Here is a 20731-nt window from a genome sequence, read left to right as displayed (position 1 = left end):
ATTGTATATTAAAATAAAAAAAGATATGGCCCACTCTGGCCCAGGCTGTTTGAAGCCTGAGCCCAGGAAGCAGGAACAACTCCAGCGTGCAGCAGCTGACTGTGCACAGAAGACAGCGAGAGCCAGGAGTCTTTGTCAGCCAGGTCAGGAGGACTTTTGTTTGGGTTTGTTTAAAGAATTTTTAGCATTTAATGAACCTCCCTATGTGATTTCAAGCAGGCAGGACACCTGGGCCTCCCACCAGCCCCAGTGACCTTCTCAGGCTTTCTGCTGAAGGGTTTGGCCTTTTTTTTTTTTTTTTTTTTTTTTTTTTGGTCTTGTTTTGGGTTTTTGAGACAAGGTTTCTCTGTACAGCCCTGGCTGTCCTGGAACTCACTCTGTAGACCAGGCTGGCCTCGAATTTAAAGATCCACCTGCCTCTGACTCCTGAGCATTGGGATTAAAGGTCTTTGTCGCCATTGTCCTTCGAGTTTGGCCTTCTTGGTGACAGTGCTTGTGTGCTTTTTCTTTCCCCAGAGCACTGTAGATGCTGGATTGTACCACACTGAAGATGGGAGCCACTTGCTTGTGGCAGCATTTACCGTATCTTATCACTGACCAATGTCCACAGTTTATCAAGGCAGAAAGCTCTGGTTCCTCTGCACGTGGTAATCCCTCATACCAACCTTCCAAACTAACCTGGGTGGTGTTTGTGGGAACGGATGCTGTGGTAAGGCATGCCACAAGCATTACCACAACCCCCACTCTCCACCCACCCCCATCTCCTAGGTACCTTGGGTGCTTACCAATGAGGCCTTGGTAGCTCACATGGTCCCAAAGTTCCCGGGTTTTCTTCAAGTGTGGATGGGATGGTGGCAGCTGGAAGGAAAGAGCACAAACATCCAACCTTAAGGCCCAAACACAGAGCTGCCCCTGTCACCTTGGTCTCCTTGGTCTTGTAGGAATTAGTCACTGGAAACATGGTGAGGCTTACAGATGCCATGGTTCATGGGAACTAAGTGTCGTGGTCTCGTTCAGTTGGTAGAGTGCTTGCTTAACATGCACAAAGCCCTGGGTTCAAATCCCAGCACCACATAAAAAGTGATTCATGTTCATGCCAGGAAATAGAAGCAGGAGGCTTACAAGTTCTAGGCTAGCCTTGTCTAGTGAGAGGAGGCCAACCTTGATTAAATGAGATCTATCGCAAAAAACATCAACAAAAGAATGGAAACCAAGCATGTTGGCGCTTGCCTGTGATTCTAGCACTCAAGAGGTGGATCGGAAGTTCATGTCAGCCTTAGCTAGACACCAAGCTGGAGACCACCGTGGTGTATACACTGTATGAAACACTGTCCCCCAACAACAACCACATCAAATCAACCAACTAAGCAAAACAAAAAACAAAACAACAAAAACAAAAATAAAAGTTCAAGCCCATGTTTCGTGACACAGAGTCTCTTGTCTGGAAAAAAAAAAAAAAGGAATATGCTACTCAGGACCCAGTGGATAAAGGTATTCTATTGTCATGCTGGATGGCCCAAGTTCAATCTCCAGGACTCACCTGGTAAGCAGAGAACTGGCTTCTTTTTGTTTTTGTTTCTGTCTGTTTGCTTTTTGAGACATGGTTTCTCCATAGCCTTGGCTGTCCTGGAACTCACTCTGTACACTGGGCTGGCCTCGAACTCACTGCTTACCTCTCCCTCCCCAGTGCTAGGATTAAAGCTGTGTGCTGCCACTACCGCCCGGCTGAGAACTGACGTCTATAAGTAGTCCTCTGCTTCCGTCCATATGCACGCTCACACTTACACATATAACAAATAAACATAAACATCCATATGCACACTTACACATATAACAAACAAAAAAAGTTAAGGGGATATGCTTAGAGTTGGGTGTACAGATGAGGAAACAGGGTGTGGCTCATTGGTAGATCACGTGACTTGCCTGGTTCTCATAAGGCTCTTGGGCTTCCTGTCTCTTTCATTTTGGAGACAGGATCTCAGGTAAGCCAGGCAGGCCTAGAATTTACTATATAGCTGATGGTGATTTTGAAGGCCTCTGCTTCCCAAATACAGTGGTATACCACCACCACTCCCGCTGACAGAAGGAAAAGAGTTTTTTTTTCTGAGACAGGGTTTCACTGTGTAGCCTAGTTGGCCTGGAGTTCACCATGTCAACTAGGCTGGCCTTGAAATCATAGAGATCCACCTGTTGGGTAACAGTTTTCCTGAGGTTGAACCATTTTATCCTGTAGGGAAGTTCCTTAAGCAGGAAGATAACGCAAAAGAGCTTCAGGAAGTCCCTAAAACTAACCAGATTCACTAGGCCCCTCCCTGCCAGAGTAAGCATTAAATTCAGAGTCTCTTTCCAGAAGAACTAAACAGGGAGCTGGACATGGCGCGGCAGTTAAGAGCACTGACTGTTCTTCCAGAGTCCCAGCACCCACATGGCAGTTCAACTATCTGTAACTCTAAGATCTGACACTCGCATAGACACACCTGCAGGCAAAATACCAGTGCACACAAAATAAAAATAAACCATAAAAACATTAAAAAAACAAAGAAGAGCCAAACAGCTGAGCTGCAAGGACTCTCAGATAAACCAAACTATAAAGAAGACTCTGAGGCCAGCTGTTTAGGAGAAACAGAAACCGGCCAAGCTGCCACGGGGAGGTTTAGATCAATTGAATCACTGGAATGGACACTCTGCAACCTGTTGTGATCCCTGCAGGCTGTGCAGTGTGCTCCACAATCCCAGCTTTGTGAGCTGTCACCCATACTGGGGTAAACTTTGTTGATGTAGCTGTCTTTGACTCATGCCTGCTCCTCCAAGTAACCCCCATAAAACTCATTGGTTCACTAAATTGGACTTGGGTCTGCTCTGGGATCCTTATCTAGGGTAAGTAGACAGGCATGTTGCATCTTCCCCCGAAAAGTTTTGTCACACAGCACACCCACCTCTGCCTCCTAGGTGCTGGAATTAAAAGCATGCACTACCAAGATCAGCCAAAAAGGGAAAGTTAAACTATAAAAATTTAAGATTGTTGTTAGTGAGGCACTATTTTTGGCTGTTGTTTTGTTTTTCAAGACAGGGTTTCTTTGGGTAGCTCCTGCTGTCCTGGAACTTGCTCTGTAGACCAGGCTGGCCTCAAACTCATTGATCCACTTACTGCCTTTGTCTCCAGAGTGCTGGGATTAAAAGCATGTGCTACTGTCCAGCTGCTTTTTTTTTTTTTTTCTTTTGTGTGTGTGTTGATGATGTAATCCAGGGCCTGTTAGTTAAGTGTTGTACCATTGGGCCACATTCTTAAACTTATATATCTCATTATATAGCCCTGGCTAGCCTGCAGCTCGCTATGTAGATCAGGCTACCCTCAAAGTCAGAGATCTGCCTGCCTCTATCTCCCAAGTATAGGATTAAAGGCGTGATCCACCAAGTCCTGCAACCGAAGTTTTATGTTTTGTTTTTCTTTTTTCTTTTTTTCTTTTTTTGTTTTTTCGAGACAGGGTTTCACTGTGGCTTTGGAGGCTGTCCTGGAACTAGCTCTTGTAGACCAGGCTGGTCTCGAACTCACAGAGATCCGCCTGCCTCTGCCTCCCGAGTGCTGGGATTAAAGGCATGCGCCACCAATGCCCAGCTTTTGTTTTGTTTTTCGAGACAGAGTTTCTCTGTGTGGCCCTGGCTATCCTGGAACTCACTCTGTAGACCTGCCTCTGCCTCCCAAGCAACTTTAGGTTTTTATATATTGTTTTTTAATATTGAACATAAGCTGATAGAGAAGCATCCAGGCAGCACATGGCAAAATGACTTGAGAGCTGGGAGAGACACAGGATGTTTGCTAAGAAAGGTCTGTGACCTATATGGTTATGAGTGAATCCCATGACTGAGAGCAGAAGGCAGTGGAAGGAAGCAGGCAGGCTCCCAGGTTCAGGATTTCTCAGTTTTCTGTGGTATATGCCATCATGTACATCGTCATTGTACAATTGGTGAATATCAGAGAGGATTTCCTCAAGAAGTCTAGTTGAGAAGAAAAGACAACTCCAATACCAAGAGTCAAGTAACTGCAGAATCAGTAAGAGAAAAATCATAGGAGCTTGGTGAGTGAATCATACAATTCACAGTCTCTTGTGTAAGCACAGCTGAGTTAGCTAGGGTGTTTCAGGAACGCTACATCAAGGAAGGGCTTTGAACACTTCCCGTTTAGAAGTCAAGTTATAAGTAGTCTTTCCAGGCGATTGAAAGGCATGATCAAAAGAGGAGCCAAGGTGATCGATCTTGCAGTTGAGTGAACCTGTTTGGCAGGGGGAGGGTGATCCCTGATGGGATAGGGTGGAGGTGTTAGTGGCAGAAAAGGCTAGAAAGGCAGGTTGAAGCCAAAGTTTGCTAGGTTTATGTCTTCAATAAGCATCAATGAGAGTTGGAACATTCTCTCAATGATCAAAAGATAGCCTTTTACTTTTTGTATTGTGGATATGTGTGGTGTATATATGATAAACATTATCATGGGTGCATGCCACAACTGTTTGGAGATCAGAGAACAAGGGTTTGTTGTTGTTGTTTTTCAAGACAGGGTTTCTCTGTGTAATACTCCTGGATGTCCTGGAACTTGATTTGTAGACCAGGCTGGCTTTGAGCTCACACAGATCTGTTGCCTCTGCCTCCCAAGTACTAGGATTAAAGGTGTGTATTACCATACCTGGCCTGATTTAAAAAAATTTTTTTTTTGTTTCGGGGCATGGTGGTGCATGTCTTTAATCCCAATACAAGGGAGGCAAAGGCAGGAGAATCTTTGTGACTTTGAGGTCAGCCTAGTCTACAGAGTGAGTTCCAGGACAGCCAGGGCTACGCAGTGAAACTCTGTCTCGGAAAAAGCAACATACAAACAAAATTGTTTGTGTATGTGTGTTCCTGAGTCTGTGTGCACCATATGTATGCAGAAGACCAGGGAGGTCAGAAAAGGTACTGGATCCCCTGGAACTCGAGTTTTAGGTGGTTGTAGGCCCCCATGTGGGTGCTGGGAATCCTTCTTGAACCCAGGTCCTCTGCAAGAGCAGCAGTAAGCACTCTTAACTGCTGAGCCATCTCTCCAGTGCCTAGTTTTTTGGAGATTGGGTCTCATTATGTAGTTCAGTGTGGCCTAAAATTGGCAATTCTTGTGACTCTGCCTTCCAAGTATTAGAAGTATAGGTGTATGCCATAACACCCTGCATGAATTTAAAATGAATCGGGGACCACTTAGTTAAAGCCCTCTGTCTCTTTGATTAGTACAAAAAGAGGGAGGATTTCTTTTCAGGATGAAAACGTCCTGATCATAAACCTATATACTTTCTTTCATGGGGGAGTGATTTCATAATGCTATATTTTAAAAATTTTCTAAAAATTCAAAAATTGGTGTGATGGATTTAGATTCCCTAGAACTGTAGTTACAGACAGTTGTGACCTGGGCTGTGGTGGTACATGCCTTTAATCTCAATACTCCAGAGGCGGAGGCAGGTACATCTCTGTGAGTTTGAGGCCAGCCTGGTCTACAGAATGAGTTCCAGGACAGGCTCCAAAGCTACACAGAGAAACCCTATCTCAAAAAACAAAACCAACAAAAACCCCTGACAGTTGTGAGCTGCCATCTGAGTGCTGAATTAAATCTGGGTCCTTTGGAAGAGCAGCCAGTGCTCTTAACCAGAGTCATCTCTCCTGCCCCTAATAATATTTCAATACAGGCTTAAGCATGAGGGTTAAGAGAGAGACATTTAGAAGTAACTCGCCAAAATGAATGGATGTGGGCTTTTTTGTTTTTGTTTTTTCCAGACAGGGTTTCTCTGTGTAGCTTTGGAGGCTGTCCTTGAACTCGTTCTGTAGACCAGGCTGCCCACTAACTCACAGAGATCTGCCTGCCTCTGCCTCCCAAGTGCTGGAACAAAAGGTGGGAACCATCACTGCCCTGCATGATACCATCTTTTTCCATGAGAAGTGATGTAAATATTTTTGCATGATTAATCAGTATGCAAAAACTGGAGGTTTGTGTTTAAAGTTCTTTTTTTTTTTTTTTCTTTCTTTTCTTTTTTTGAGACAGGGTTTCTCTGTGTAATAGCCTTAGCTGTCTTGGAACTAGTTCTGTAGACCAGGGTGGCCTTAAACTCAGCGATCTGCCTGTCTCTGTCTCCTGAGTGCTGGGGCTAAAGGTGTGCACCACCACTGCCCAGAGTATTTTAAAAATTTTTGGGGTGTGTTTTTTTTTTTTTTTTTTTTTTTAAACAGGGTTTCTCTGTGTAGCTTTGGAGCCTAACCTGGCACTTGCTCTGGAGACCAGGCTGGCCTTGAACTCACAGAGATCCGCCTGCCTCTGCCTCCCGAGTGCTGGGAGTAAAGGTGTGCGCCACCAATGCCTAGCTGGGGGGGTGTTTTTTTTTTTATTACATACTTCCTTTTCATATGATAGCAAAAGTGCACAATCAAAAGAATGAATTGGCAAAAAAAAATTTGACAATCAGATAAAGGACACTCATGTAAAGCTATTGTGTAGTGATAGAATTATAGGAAAGAGTGTCAAATGAAACTTGAGATTGTAGATGGTGTTATAACCAGTGACAAACACAAGGCAGAAATAGAGATAAATGCAAATAACAATTGACTAATAAAATTGTAGAGTAAAAGTACAGTTAAAATGCTTAAGGCAACAATATACAAACAGATACATCAATAACTTATTAAACTAGTAATTTTAGATTATAGTGACACTACACCGGGATGGGGGGTGTTTTTGAGGCAGGGTTTCTCTGTGGCTTTGGAGGCTGTCCTGGAACTAGCTCTTGTAGATCAGTCTGGTGAACTCACAGAGATCCACCTGCCTCTGCCTCCCGAGTGCTGGGACTAAAGGTGTGTGCCACCACCTCCTGGCTAAAAATTTTCCTACATTTATGTGTGTGTTCATGTGCACTCATGTGTAGGAATGTTTGCATGCATGCATTGGTCCATGTGTGGTCTCAAGACAATTGTTAGGAGTTGGTTCTCTCATTCTACCATGTTGGTGATAGGAAGTGAACTCAGGTTGTCAGTCGTGGTGACAAGTGTCTTTATCCACTAAATCATCTTGCTGGCCCATTGTTTTATGTTTTTGAGGCAGGGTCTCACTGTTTAGAACAGGCTGGTTTTTGGCTCATGTAGCTCAGGCTAGCCTCAAACTTGTGATCCTTTTACTTTATTCTCTTGAGTGCTGAGATTACATGCATGTAGCCACCATACCACAATAGATTTTTAAAAAATTATGTGTACATGTGTGCCAAAGCATGCTTGTCTAGGTCAGAGGACAACTTGTTGGAGTCAATTCTTTCCTACTGAAAAGTTTCTGCACCCAATAAGCCTCTCTGCTGATGCAGCAATCCAAATCAGACCAAATTAAACCTAGAAAAAGCCCACATTTAATGGCTACAAGGCTCCTGGATAGCCTTCCAGCCCCACAGAGAGGAGATGGGAGAGATTGAAAAACCACCAGTATTTTCTGGGGGGCAGTTTAATTACCTTGTGGGAGTGGTCGTATCTCTGGGGGAGGGGTCATCATTTGGCGGGCTTTCTGAGATGCCAGGGCTTGGGTGTAACTTCCACCCTAATATCCCAGACTCTTTGGGTGTATGGATGCCAGGGGCTGGGGTGAAGCTTCCCATAACACCTGCTAGCATGTGATTTCAGGTGATGGAACTCTGGTCATCCGGTGTAGTGGCAAGCACCTTTATTGAGCCACCTTGTAGCCCTATTTTGTTTTTGATTCAGAATCTTACATGGTGCAGGGTAGTCTTGAATTTGTTTTGTGTAGAAGAGGCTGAACTTGAATATGTGATTCTTGTGCCTCTACCTCCCAAGTGTTGAGATTGAAGGCCTGTGCCATGATGTCTTTGTTTTCTATGTGTGTGGGTGTGCGTGTGTGCCAGGGCACACGCGCGGTGTTTGGTTCTCTTTCTACCATGTGGGCTCAGGTTGTCAGGCCCAATTTCCGGGTTAATGAGGAATACTCAGGGAGAAGAGGTTATGTAAATAAAAGTTGTAGAGAATATGAATTATCCCCAGGCACCACCAGGGTCATTTGAGGTTAGAAGTGCTGCTGGCTCATTAGTAGAAAAAGAGCAAGACCACGACATCGTGTAAGGAAGATCCAAACCCCAGTGATCGGAGGGAGAAAAGTTGCAGCTCCTCTCAGAAGCAAGGGAAAGTCTAAGAGGGCACATGTTTGAACATTCTTACAGGGGTCACTATTCTAGATTCCAGATTAGTTCAGAAACCAGGTCTGAAGCAGGTAAGCACACAAGGCGAAACAAATATTCAGAGCTGGGGCAAGGATCCAGGGGTAGCAATTCTAAGACACAGAGATCAAATGGAAGTAAAGTCTAGTCCACTTGGTAAGACCCAAGGCATTTTCTTTTGTTAAAGTGTCCCCCCTTCCTCCCCGGGACAGGGTTTCTCTGTGTAACAGCCCTGGCTGTCCTGGAACTCACTCTGTAGACCAGGCTGGCCTCAAACTCAGAGATCCACCTGCCTCTGCCTCCCAAGTGCCCAGTGACCCAAAGCATTTTCAATTCCTTTACTGTTAGAGCCTGGATGGGACCCAAACTGCAGGTAGAGGTAGAGGTGGAACTGTGGGTGGTAAGGAGGGCAGAGAGAAGGAAGGAGGCCCAAACTGCAGAGCCATACTGAACCAGAGTTGCATAGTGATGGTATTCTACGGCTGATGTGCAAATCACAGGAACCCATATGAGACACTCAAGAAGACACTGGCCTCAGAGGCAAATCCACTCAGAAAGAGGTTATGATCATTTCTGACCACTATAAGAGGTGAAAGTGCAGCACTTGCAGTTTCATAACTGCTTTGTTGATTTTTTAAAAAGATTTTATTTATTATGTATACAACATTCTGCTTCCATGTATATCTGCACATCAGAAGAGGGCACCAGATCTCATAACGGATGGTTGTGAGCCACCATGTGGTTGCTGGGAATTGAACTCAGGACCTTTGGAAGAGCAGTTGATGAGCCATCTCTCCAGCCCTGCTTTGTTGATTTTTAGGACTTGGCAGTGATGTGGATGAGAAGGGGAGTTACAATGGGGTGTGTGAGTGTAATGAGCATTCAAATGCCATAGTGATTATCGAGTAGTCAAATCTCTTACCTTTCTGCTTCCTGATATTGCTAATTTATTTACTTATCTATTATTGGTTTTTTGAGACAGGGTTTCTTTGTGTAGCTCTGTAGACCAGGCTGGCCTGGAACTCACAGAGATCCACCGGTCTCTGCCTCCTGAGTGCTGGGATTAGTTTTGGCCACCACCTTGCAGCTCAGTGGCCCACACCTTTAGTCCCAGCACTCAGGAGGCAGAGGCCGGTGGATCTCTGAGTTTGAGGTCAGCCTGGTCTACAAATTGAGTTCCAGAACAGTCAGGGCTACATAGAGAAACCCTGTCTCAAAGAACCGTTAAAAAACAAGGATAAGCGGGGCTTTGATGGTGCACACCTTTAATCCCAGAACTAGGGAGGCAGAGGCAGGCAGATCTCTGTGAGTTCGAGGACAGCCTGGTCTCCTGAGCAAGTGCCAGGATAGGCTCCAAAGCTACACAGAGAAACCCTGTCTCGAAAAACAAATAAAAACAAGGATAAAGACAGAAATAAGTAGATGGCAGAGCAAGAGGAAGGAGTGAGAATAGTCAAAAAGTAATGGATTAGACAGTAGTGTGAAGAAACGAAACCGGGCAGAGAAGCCTGTTTGTAATCCCAGCACAAGAGAAGGGCAAGGCACAATTGGTTCAAGGTGATACACACAATAGAGTTGGTTGCTAGCTAGTCTGGGCTTTATGAAACCCTTTTCAAAGGAAAAGGGTGTGGCACAACAGTTCAGAGAAAGCCAGCCGTGGAGGCTCAAGATCAAGGTGGAGGCAGGAGGAGTGACTTAAGTTTGAGGCCAGCCTGGGCTACAGAGGGGAAACCTTGTCACTAACCAAAACATCCATTGAACGTTCCAGGAGATATGAGTTCCACCCCCCCCCCGCCCCCACCCCCCAATCTATTCATGAGGCACCTACAGAGTAGCTGAGTTTTAAAAACATTAAAAACAAACATACTGTTTAGGGGTTGCTAACTACCTACAGGGTGGTAGTTTTTTATAATTTATTTTAGGAATATTTGGGTCTTGCCTGCATGACCCTGTCAGATCTTGGAGTTACAGTTATTAGCTGCCATGTGGTTGCTGGGAATTGAACCTGAGTCCTCTGGAAGAGCAGTCAGTGCTCTTAACCGCTGAGCCATCCATCTCTCCAGGTCCAAGATGAAGGATCTTAAGACGAGTTGGTTCGCCCAAGACTCGCTTGAGAATTTTGTGTTTCTAAGAACTGCCTTACAAAGACACAAGAGGCTATTAAAACGATCAGAATAGGTGAGGGTGCAGGAAGGTGGAAGGACCCAAGCAGCCTACTTGCACATCTGCCATACCAACTCGTTCCTCATCCTTGCTATTGATTCTTTCCAGGGTTTCTTTCGCTCAGTAAATAGCTAATTTCGAGTGCACGTCAGGGGCGGTGTTTCTCGAGGGGGAGCAGAGAGCCAGCCAGGACTCTTGAGAGTGGAGTAGAACTGCCCAAGCGCCAACCAATGCAAACAGACGCGAGCCTTCAATGTAGTTCTTCCAAACTCCTGGGTTATTTTTGGAGGGGAATTCCCCCTTCCGGTTTCGCAGAATTCCGACGTCCTAAACGGCAGTTAACATTTCTACAGCCCGTGGCCTCAGCACCCTCCTCCCGGGGCACATTCCCTTAGCCTGGGCAGGTCTCCACCCCTACCCCCACCCGGACACACGTCCCCAGGTCCCGAGCCTCTGCCCCACCCCCCAGCCTCCGAGCCACATTGTGAGCACTCCGCCCGCCCGCCCGCAGCTAGGCTCCGGCGAGGGCAGTAGTCCCAGGGCTCCAAGCCAGTCTCCTCCAGTGCGGCTGCACGTGTCCGTTCCCTGGGGTGGGGGAAATTGCTCTTCCCGCTAGGCTGCTGATTGGTGCCTCCCCCCTACTCCACCCTTCCCGCCACACTCTACCCTCCATCCTCCTCGGTTCCAGCCTAACCAGCCCCGCCGCCTTCTTCCCCGGGGAGAAGAGAGAGAGAGAGAGAGGCACTTTCAAGCGCTCCTCCAAGTCCCGTTCTCCGGCGGAATAAAAGCGCCAGAGAACAGGTGGAAAGCGCTTCGCCACCCGCGGCCTCCGCTTCCCAGCGTGGCCCGCCCGCTCGCCCGCAGCACCCTCCGCATCAGTAATAACTGAAAACCCCACACGTGCGCACTCCCGGGCGCTCGCCCCTAGCGCGAGCACCACCCAGCGGGCCCTTTAAAAGGACGCGACCACTGAGGCCACGTGGGGGTGCGAGCGACCCTTATTGTCCCCCCCCCCTTCCCCGTCCCCGAAGTCGCCCAACTCCCCGGTCCCAAACACCTGCACCGCCGAGCGCTTCCCCCGCCCGGCCGCCCGCGGGCTGCGCGCGGCCCCCTCCGCGTCACGCGCGGGGCCCCTCCCGGGGCGCGGCTGGCCCGCTCCCCTCCCCCCCCCCGTCCCCAGTGCAGCTGCTGTCCGCGCAGGGGTGGGGGGGCGGGGTTGTTGTTGTGGTGCGCGCCGGCCCCGCCCCCTCCTCGTGGGCGGCCCCTCCCCCAGGCTTCTGCCGGGCCCCCTCCCCACCCCCAGCCCCATCTGTTTTCCTCGGCGCTGAGTGGATTATATTGTATGGGACTGGGGGGCGGCCGCACGGCCGCGGCGGGACGGGGCGAGCGCGCGGCCCCCGCCGGCTGCCGGAGCAGCGGCCGCTTCAGCGACTCGGCCCGCCGCCCCCCCCGGGCGCGCCTCAGCTTGTGCTCACGCCGAGCGCGCTGAGAGGCGCTGCCCGCGGCCGGAGTCGGAGCGAAGGAGAGCGAGCGAGCGAGCGGGCGGACGAGCCGGCGAGCGGGCGGACGAGCCGGCGAGCGCGGCGGGGAGATGTGCCCGGAGGAGGGCGGCGCGGCCGGGCTGGGCGAGCTCCGCTCCTGGTGGGAAGTCCCGGCCATCGCGCACTTCTGCTCGCTCTTTCGCACGGCGTTCCGCCTGCCCGACTTCGAGATCGAGGTGAGTGGCGGGCGCTGCGCCCTTTCTCTGCGCTTCCCCGCGGGGAGTCTCGGGCCGCCGACTTGGCGCGGAGTGCGGGCGGCGAGGGCGAGGGGCTCGGCGGCGGCGGTGGCGGCGGCGGGCACGAGGCTGGCGGCCGGCACGGGCTCCCCGCGGCCCCTGGCGCTCTCCAAAGCAGGCGGGGGTCGAGCCTGCTTTTGTCGGCGCGGGACCCGGGGGCTCTCCCGGGACTTCTCGGCCGGCCTGAGGGCGAGAGTGCGCGCGCGCTCCCCGCCGGAGCTTCGGAGGCGGCGAGCAGCTGTTCAGGCGGGGACGGGGGACCGGGTGCGGGCGCAGCAGAGCCGGGGGGCCGCCGCGGCCGGGCGGGAGCGGCCCTGGGCAGGCAGGGTCGGCGTTGCTCGGGAAACGCTCGCCCTGGTCGCACTTGGCCGACTTGCGGAGGCCCGGAACTCTCGGCGCTTCCAGTCAACTTCGGGCGGGCGGGATGGGGCCTGGGCTTGGGCGTTCTCCTTGTAGGACCGCCTGGCGCTCTCACTGTCGCTCGGGACGCGAGGCTGTGGAGGGAAAGTTTGGGGGTCCCCCTCCTCTTTAAAAACCGCTCCGTCTGAGGAACGTGCAGCCAGCCCTCTGTAGTCGGGGAGCTCTCGCTCTCTCCCTGAGTTGATTTCGCCACCATTATTCCCCCGGGCGAGCGAGGAGGAAAAGGGTTGGCTTTCTGGCCAGGCCGAAGGTGCTTTCAAGACCCGAGGCTTTGTGATTACTGGTCTAAAATCGGAGGGTCCTAGTGGCAAGGACAGTGGCGGGAGTGTGGGAAACGCAACGTGTTAGATGGCCCAAAAGCAGCCGCAGCAGCATCTCGTCTTTTATTTTTGGATGGAGGTGTGAAATATATGATTGGTCGGTAGGTTGAGTTGCTTTCTTTCCTGTGGCTGTCGGTGTAAGTGACTTAACCACCTTTTTCCTTGGGACAAAGGTACACGGAACTGTTTTCAGTTCCGTGAATGGCTTTACCATTGAAATGTTCGAAATTAAAGTAATTTAATTGGAAGGTCTGACCGTTGTGATTGCCTCTTCACCCCCATGGACCTTCCTTTTAATTTGTTGACTCCTGAGGTGTTTGCTCACCTTTATTTTTAAAGTCAGTTGTGTTGGCAGAAATGTTATTTGCTCCTCTTATGAATGAAGCGTGGGAACTTGCTCTTGTTGGAATTGAAAACTAAACGGATCCCAAGAGCTGGCTTAGGAGAATGAAGAGGAGTGTAGACTGCAACTAGGGCCACTCATTGGCTTTTGGAGGTACTTTTAAACAATGTGAGTAGGCTAGTAGGGTTCTCCAGGTCGTGGGCTCCTCCACGTTTTAGGAAAACGCAGCTTGGGAATTTCACGAACCCTCAAAGCGTTTGTTTACAAAGTTTGCACATGGCTGTAACGAACATTTTTGTGAGGAGGTTTTTGTAATGAAATTGGACTACAAAGATCAGCGATTAGAGGAATCTTAACGGGGAAGAGATGCTTCTGACGTCCTGTGTTTCATTTTAGTTGGTTTGAAATCCTGAGTAGTCTAATTAAATCCTGCTGCTCAAAATGGTGGCTGCCGTGTGGGGGGCATTTGCTTGTGACAGTGCCATATTGGGTGCTGGTAAACTTGTCCCCAGCCCCTTTTCTTTCTTTCAAGAGAAAGTAATCGGGCATGCCGGATTACAAATTGAGTCCATTTGAAGAACACTACTGTTGGGGGACAAAATGCCACTTTTCCAAGTCCTTTTCCCATTTTGTTGATGGAAAAGTAGAGGAAACTCATTTTGCCTAAATTATGTTCATCATATTTAGAGTAACTTCTAATTTCTGTCCTAAGTAGTAACCTCGAGGTTTCTCAGTATTAGATGGCCTAATACCTCTAGGCAATGTAAGCTGTTATGGTCCTTTACATGGTGAATAATCTGGTCTACTTGACATGATGTCTTTTAATCCTAGTGGTTAAAAAAATATGTTGTGTGGGTGTGCCTGTGTCAAGGAGTGCTTGTGGAGGTCAGAAAGAATTGGCTCTCTCTTTCTATGTGAGAGTCCCAGGAGTCAAACTCAGGTGGTCATGCTTGGCATTATTCTAAACAGGGAGCCATTGCCCCTGTCCCTGATTCTAGCATTTCTTGGAAGAGACACTTTTGCCATTAGTATGTTCAAGTATGTTATTGAAAAAATTCAACCATTAGTACCCTGATTCCAACATGAACATACTTGAAGTACTACAAAATCCTCTCTCTTCCTCCTAGGAGATCAGTAAATGTATAACAAATGAAAACTTTCCTCTAGTTCCTAGTTTTAATTTGGGGTTTTGAATAGTTATCAAAAGATGAACTGTCTAAAATTCTACTTTCTAAGAAACTTGACTTTGACCCATTAACAATGCTGAATTCCCCAAAGACACCATCAGTAAATTTGTTTTTGTTTTTCTTGGGTGATTTGAAAAACATCAACTAGTTTGTTGGTTAGGTTTATAGTGCAGTGTTAGACCTTCTCTTAAAGCACCTGGTGGAAAGACCCTGTAGTTCACATTACACCCCGAAAAGCTAGAAATGAGGCATATAAACTATGATATAGAGTAGGACATCATTCCTTTAGGAAGCCAGTTTTCAGTCGTGTGAAAGATGGAATTTTATTCTTTTCTCCCAGGCTGGGACCTTGGGTTTATAGGAAACTTAGGAAGCAGAATCCTTAAGGGCTTTGTTTTATCCACCATGAAGCAATCTCTCAGTTTGGTGAAAGGCTCCAGAATTCTTGCTGCTCTTCTGTAAGAGGTCAAGACCTCCCACTTGGAGAACAGGTCCCTAAACTGGGCATGTTTTTATTTTTGCATGTAAAAAATATTTTTGTACTGTTAATTAACCTTAAACAGGCCATTTCTTTAAGAGTCTTTACTGTGTGTGTGCTTGTGTGCTTGTGTGTTGCTGGGGACTGAACTCGGGGTATGTGTGTATGTGTGTTGCTGGGGATTAAATTCAGGGTCTTTATACATGGCTAGGCAGTCACTGTATCATTGAACAGTCTTTCCCAGCCTTTTTCTTTTTTCTTTGGCTTTCCTTGGAATAGGGTTTCTGTTTAGCCCTAGATCAGGCTGGCCTGGAACTCCAAGATCCACCTGCCTCTGCCTCGTGAGTGCTGAGATTATTAAAGGAATTCCTCACTGCACCCTTTTTGCTTTTTTTTTTTTTTTAAACTATGTGTTGCTGTTCTTAAAAGTTCTAAAATAATAACAAAAATTGAAAGGTACAATAACAGTGCTTCAGTTGTCCCAGATTATTAGTTGTTTGAGATAGGAGTGTAGCTCAATGTTGAACACCTGGTAGAATACCAAAGTTGCCACACACACACACACATCCTTTTTTTTTTTTTTTTTTTTTTTTTTTGAGACAGGGTTTCTCTGTGTAGACTTGGCTATCATGGAACTCTGTAGACCAGGCTGGCTTCAAACTCACAGAGATCTGCCTGCCTGCCTGCCTGCCTGGCATCCCCCTAGATTGGGTTTCTCTGTGTAACAGCCCTGACTATCCTCAAACTCAAAGAGATCCAACTGCCTCTGCCTTCCCAGGGCTGGGATTAAATGTGAGCATCACCACTGCCCATTATATCCTCTGGTTTTAAAAACAACACATGAATATTATATAAAGCTTCAGTTTTTGTGAAATGAAAATAAAAGAATTAAAATAACGCAATCACCAATTGGGGGAAAGCAGGTAACTTAAAATTGTATCCTGACATGGGTAAAAATCTTGTAACATATTTAGAAGTATCATATATTCCTGATAGGTTTGTGCTATAGATGAGGTGTTGCCTTTATTTTTCAGAAGAGGCTAGGGTGTAATTAGACATTAATAGATTAAAGACATTGCATTCAGTAGTTGGTTATCATTAAACACTGTATGTCTTTTGATGTAATGGGACTGACTGACCCCAGGGTTTTAACACATGCTAGGCATTAAGCTATAACTCCACCTAGCCCTTCTTTGTTACTGTTGTTTTTAAGAGTCTCACTCTGCTGCCAGGGTTGGTGAGTTCAACGAAGCAGGCTTTGTATCCTGTTGCAATTGCCTACTAGTTTGGTTGAGCCATCAAGTCACCAAAGCAGCTCATACTGGCCTCCTTTGGCCACAATAGCTGATAATAGAATCCACAGTTATATATGATTTAGTGAAAGCCAAATATTTTGTGTTTAATATTGTAGTGGATTAGATTAGTTAAGTTTGTCCTGAAAGAAAGATTTTAGCCTCTTTAAAGATTTAATGCTTGCTCCAAATTGAAGGTAAGGCAAGGGAGGACAGGATGATTTTCTTTCCATAACCTTACAGAGCAGGGGTTTTCAACCCCCATCGATGCTTGGGGTTGAATGACCCTTTCACCGGGGTCCCTTAAGACTATTGAAAAACACATTGACATTAGGATTCATAATAGTAGCAAAGTTAGTTATGAGGTAGCAATGAAAATTTATGGTTGAGGGTCATCACAGCATGAGGAACTGTATTAAAGGGTCACAGCGTTAGGAAGGTTGAGAAGCACTGTTATAGAGAGAGGTTCATCATGATGGAGCTGGGGCAGGGGTGCCTCCAAGTACATGTTTGGGATTGTTTATGGAAATAAGTGGTTTGTATAGTAGCTGAAGCCTGATCAAATTAGTTTCTGTCTACCTTTCTTTTCTTTTCTTTTCTTTCTTTCTTTCTTTTTTTTTTTTGGCTTTTCGAGGCAGGGTTTCTCTGTGGCTTTGGAGCCTATCCTGGCACTCCGGTCTCGAACTCACAGAGATCCTCTGCCTCCCGAGTGCTGGGATTAAAGGTGTTAGCCCCCCCCCCCCAACACACACACTCTTTCTTTGTTTAGATCCTTTTTAGCCTTAATGTTTCTGGCTTGTGTCTTCTTCCTGGTTGTGGTTCTGTGAGGCTGAAGTCCTTCCCTCAGCAGCATAACGTGGGGCCACTGTATATAGAACTTTGTAGTCTATCTGTGATATTTGTGTTTTTAGCCCCTTCAAGATAATGAGCCATGAATTATAATTAACACAAGTAATAGAATTTGCTGAAACTTAAAACATATGTTAGTTGTATCAGGTGTGTTCAAGGATGGGTAATAAATAGATTTTGATGACATACAGGCTACAGCATTTGTATGCTGTTAGGGTGGGGATTATATTTAACACTAACCAAATTCTAGAAGAGATTCTTTAAACTATTCAAAGGTTAAGAAATGATCTGTATTGGAGCTGGTGTAGTTCCTTCACTCTTTAGAATGAGGCTGGAGGACTATCTGTTCTGGACCAGCCTAGACAAAAAAGAAAAAAAAGAGGACCCACCTATAGGAAAGAATAGTTTTTTTTGTCCTGCTTAGGGAAATCAGAAGTTATTTCATGATTTCAGGACCCATGGTGCACTGGACTAGGGAATTACAAACATGTTTGTTTACAAGCATGAGGGATTCGTTCTAGGGCCTGGGCATAATCAGGCCTCTAATTGAGGCTATTCCATCCCAGGAAACTTGGATTATAATGGTGCACTTAATTTAACTAGCCCTCTGACCTGCAGCAGGTCAGAGTGATGTAGTGAGGCATACAGTATTGTACATCTTAAAAATACTAACTTGCTAGGCGGTGGTGGTGCACGCCTTTAGTCCCAGCACTTGGGAGGCAGAGGCAGGTGGATCTCTGTGAGTTTGAGACCAGCCTGGTCTGCAAGAGCTAGTTCCAGGGCAGCCTCCAAAGCCATGGAGAAAACCAAAAAAAAAAAAAAACAACCCAAAAAAAACCTATCAACAAATGTCTATAAAGCACCCATGTGCTAGGCAGGGTACTAGTTGATGGAGGTACAGCTATGTATATGACACACAAAAATCTTGCCCTCTTGGTGGGTTATGTACTTCAGTGGATAAAGGGATTTGCTACCAAGCTTGAAGACTTGAATTTAACCCTTGAACCAACATGGTAGGTAGGTAGGAGAGAACTGACCCCTTCAAGTTTGTCAACTCTGACCTCCACATGTTTTCAGTGGCGTACACATGTACACACACACACACACACACACACACACACACACACACACACACACACACACACACATTTTTTCAGGGCAAGGTTTCCCTGTTTAGCCTTGGCTCTCCTTGAACTTGAGATCTGCTTGCCTCTGTTGCCAAGAGTTGTGATTAAAGGTGTGAGCCACAATGCACAGATAACATAAAATAATAAAAATAAAATTTAGAGAGTACCTGCCCTTTTCTTAATGAACAAATGGTACAGTATGTCGAAGGGTCTAATAAATGAAGTCTAGGGAAGCTTGGTAAGAGTCATGCCAAGGGATGGCTACTGCAGTTGAAGAGAGGGACAGGGATTGATGGCTTGCTGAGTTAGTGAGATTAAGTGATTTAAAATGAGTTAAAGATAGGTGTGGTGGCCTTTAATTCCAGCACTTAGGGGCAGAGATAGGTGGATCTCTTGAGTTCAAGGCCAGCCTGGTCTATAGAGTGAGATCTCAATCAGCCAAGACTATATACAAGGCCCTGTCTCAAACAGAAACTTTTTTTTTTTTTTTAACTATTTTTATGTGCATTGCCTGCATTAATGTCTGTGCCTGGTTCCCTCAGATGCAAGAAGAGGATGTAGGTTCCTCGGAGGCTGGAGTTACAGAAGGCTGCTCTAGTGGGTACTGGAAATTGAACTTGGGTCCTCTGGAAGAGCAGCAGGGGATCTTAACTACAGAGCCGTCTCTGTAGCCCCCTATAGAAACACAACAGACAAGTTCTAAAAATGGCTTAAAATTTTGTTTTCTACATACTAGTGTATTCTTTATGATTTTTTTTTATTTTATGTGCATTGGTATTATGCCTGTATGAATGTCTGTGTGAGGAGTATTGGATCCCCTGGAGGTGTAGTGGATGCTTCAAGTTGAGCACCGGTCTAGCCCCTTCATACAGTGTATTTAATGTAAGTGTATTTAATGTAATGTGCTATATATCTTGGGTTGGCCTAGAACTTGTAACTATCATCTTATTGCAGTTAGGTACTATTTTGGTCCATAGAGGATTCTTTTTTTCTTTTGGTTTGTCGAGACAGGGTTTCTCTGTGTAGCTTTGGAGCCTATCCTGGCACTTGCCTTGGAGACCAGGCTGGCCTCAATCTCACAGAGATCCCCCTGCCTCTGCCTCCCGAGTGCTGGGATTAAAGGCCTGGGCCACCAACGCCTGGCTAGAGGATCCTTTTTTAAAGGATCCTGCTTTCTGTCTTCTGAAGAGTCAGAGTCACCCTTTTCTCTGTTGGGAAGATAAGAACAGGATAAAATATGGAAGGGCAAATTCTTAATGCAGTATTGGTCCTGAAAGTGGGGGATGTCCTTTTGTAATGGAGCTCTCAAGAATAATGTGCACTTTTCTGTTTTTTTTCCCAACATTTTAAGAGGAGAGGCTTCCTAGCTCCATACCTATCCTTCCCCCTTTCCTTCTTTCCTTCTACCACAGGGAGTTTCAGAGAAGTTGGGACCTCCTAAAGTTATAGAAAGGTTGGTTTCTCTCTCCATGAAAGACACTCCCTGTTGGTTTGGCTTGCTTTATAACTGATGGTAAAGTCAGCCTTTCTTCATTTTCTATTAGGAAAGCCCAAAATTAAACTTGGGTAGTTAAAGATCTTTATAGCAAAATCTTCAGGCTGGCTTCCTAGGATGTTAAGGATCCAGAAGGAGGTGTTTTGGTAGTGTGGAAACAAACCATCAATGCAGAGGCAAAGTCTAGTGTGTAGACAGCCGGACTCAGAGCCTCTAACATCCAACAGACCAAGCCCAGCTCTACTACTGCATTTCAGTTCTTGAACACAATTTTTTTTTTCCTTTTCCTTTTTCCAGACAGGGTTTCTTTGTGTAACAGCCCTGGCTATCCTGTAACCCACTCTGTAGACCAGGCTGGCCTTGAACTCAGAGAGATCACCTGCCTTTGCCTCCTGAGCGCTGGGATTAAAGGCATGTGCCACCAACACCTGGTGGGACTGGCTTTTTGAGAATGCTTAGTATCTTTTTTTTTTTTTTTTTTTTTTGGTTTTTTGAGACAGGGTTTCTCTGTGTAGCTTTGGAGCCTATCCTGGCAATCGCTCTGGAGATCAGGCTGGCCTCGAATTCACAGAGATCTGCCTGCCTCTGCCTCCCGAGTGCTGGGATTAAAGGCATGCACCACCACCACTGGTCAAGAATGCTTAGTATCTTTGAGTCAAGTAAATCATCATAGGTAGCTTGGGTTAAGTTGAAGGTTACTACCTATACATTATTTGTACCAAATAGAAGCTGCAAATCCATTCTTGCTTGTTTGTGAATTTAAGAGATGTCTTTCTCTTTCAGTGAAAACTTGCCTGCAAATAAGCTTCTTTGATAGGAACTTCTGAAGGTTGATATTTTCATTACTTATGTTCTCAAACTTACTAATGTTTTATGTTTGAGATTTGGAGGGGTTCTGGAGAATGAGTGCCTTTGAATTATGATATCTCTTCACATTTTTTGTTTTTGTTTTTAAGACTGGGTTTCTCTGTAATAACCCTGGCTGTCTTGGAACTCCTTTGTAGACCAGGCTGGCCTCAAATTCACAGAGATCCTCCTGCTTCTGTGCCCCAAGAGCTGGGATAAGAGGC

At 46.4% G+C, this 20731-nt stretch overlaps 1 protein-coding gene and 1 pseudogene across 3 annotated transcripts in view; both read left to right on the top strand.

The window, feature by feature from the left end:
• Positions 1-11862, top strand: part of LOC100757975 — a 32181-nt pseudogene extending 20319 nt beyond the window's left edge.
• Positions 11686-20731, top strand: part of LOC100757228 (cat eye syndrome critical region protein 2 homolog) — a 108137-nt gene continuing 99091 nt past the window's right edge. For all 3 annotated transcript variants that reach the window (XM_035448870.1, XM_027429315.2, XM_027429316.2), the window contains exon 1: positions 11686-12090. In XM_035448870.1, coding sequence (XP_035304761.1) covers positions 11965-12090 — 126 coding nt within the window. In that variant the 5' untranslated portion in view covers positions 11686-11964. The remainder of the gene's footprint in view (positions 12091-20731) is intronic.

This window comes from Cricetulus griseus, chromosome 8 (genome assembly GCF_003668045.3).
Source record: "Cricetulus griseus strain 17A/GY chromosome 8, alternate assembly CriGri-PICRH-1.0, whole genome shotgun sequence".
Taxonomy (NCBI): Eukaryota; Metazoa; Chordata; class Mammalia; order Rodentia; family Cricetidae; genus Cricetulus; species Cricetulus griseus.
Note: the sequence above shows the minus strand (reverse complement) of the source record. Positions and strands in the feature narration are given on the sequence as shown.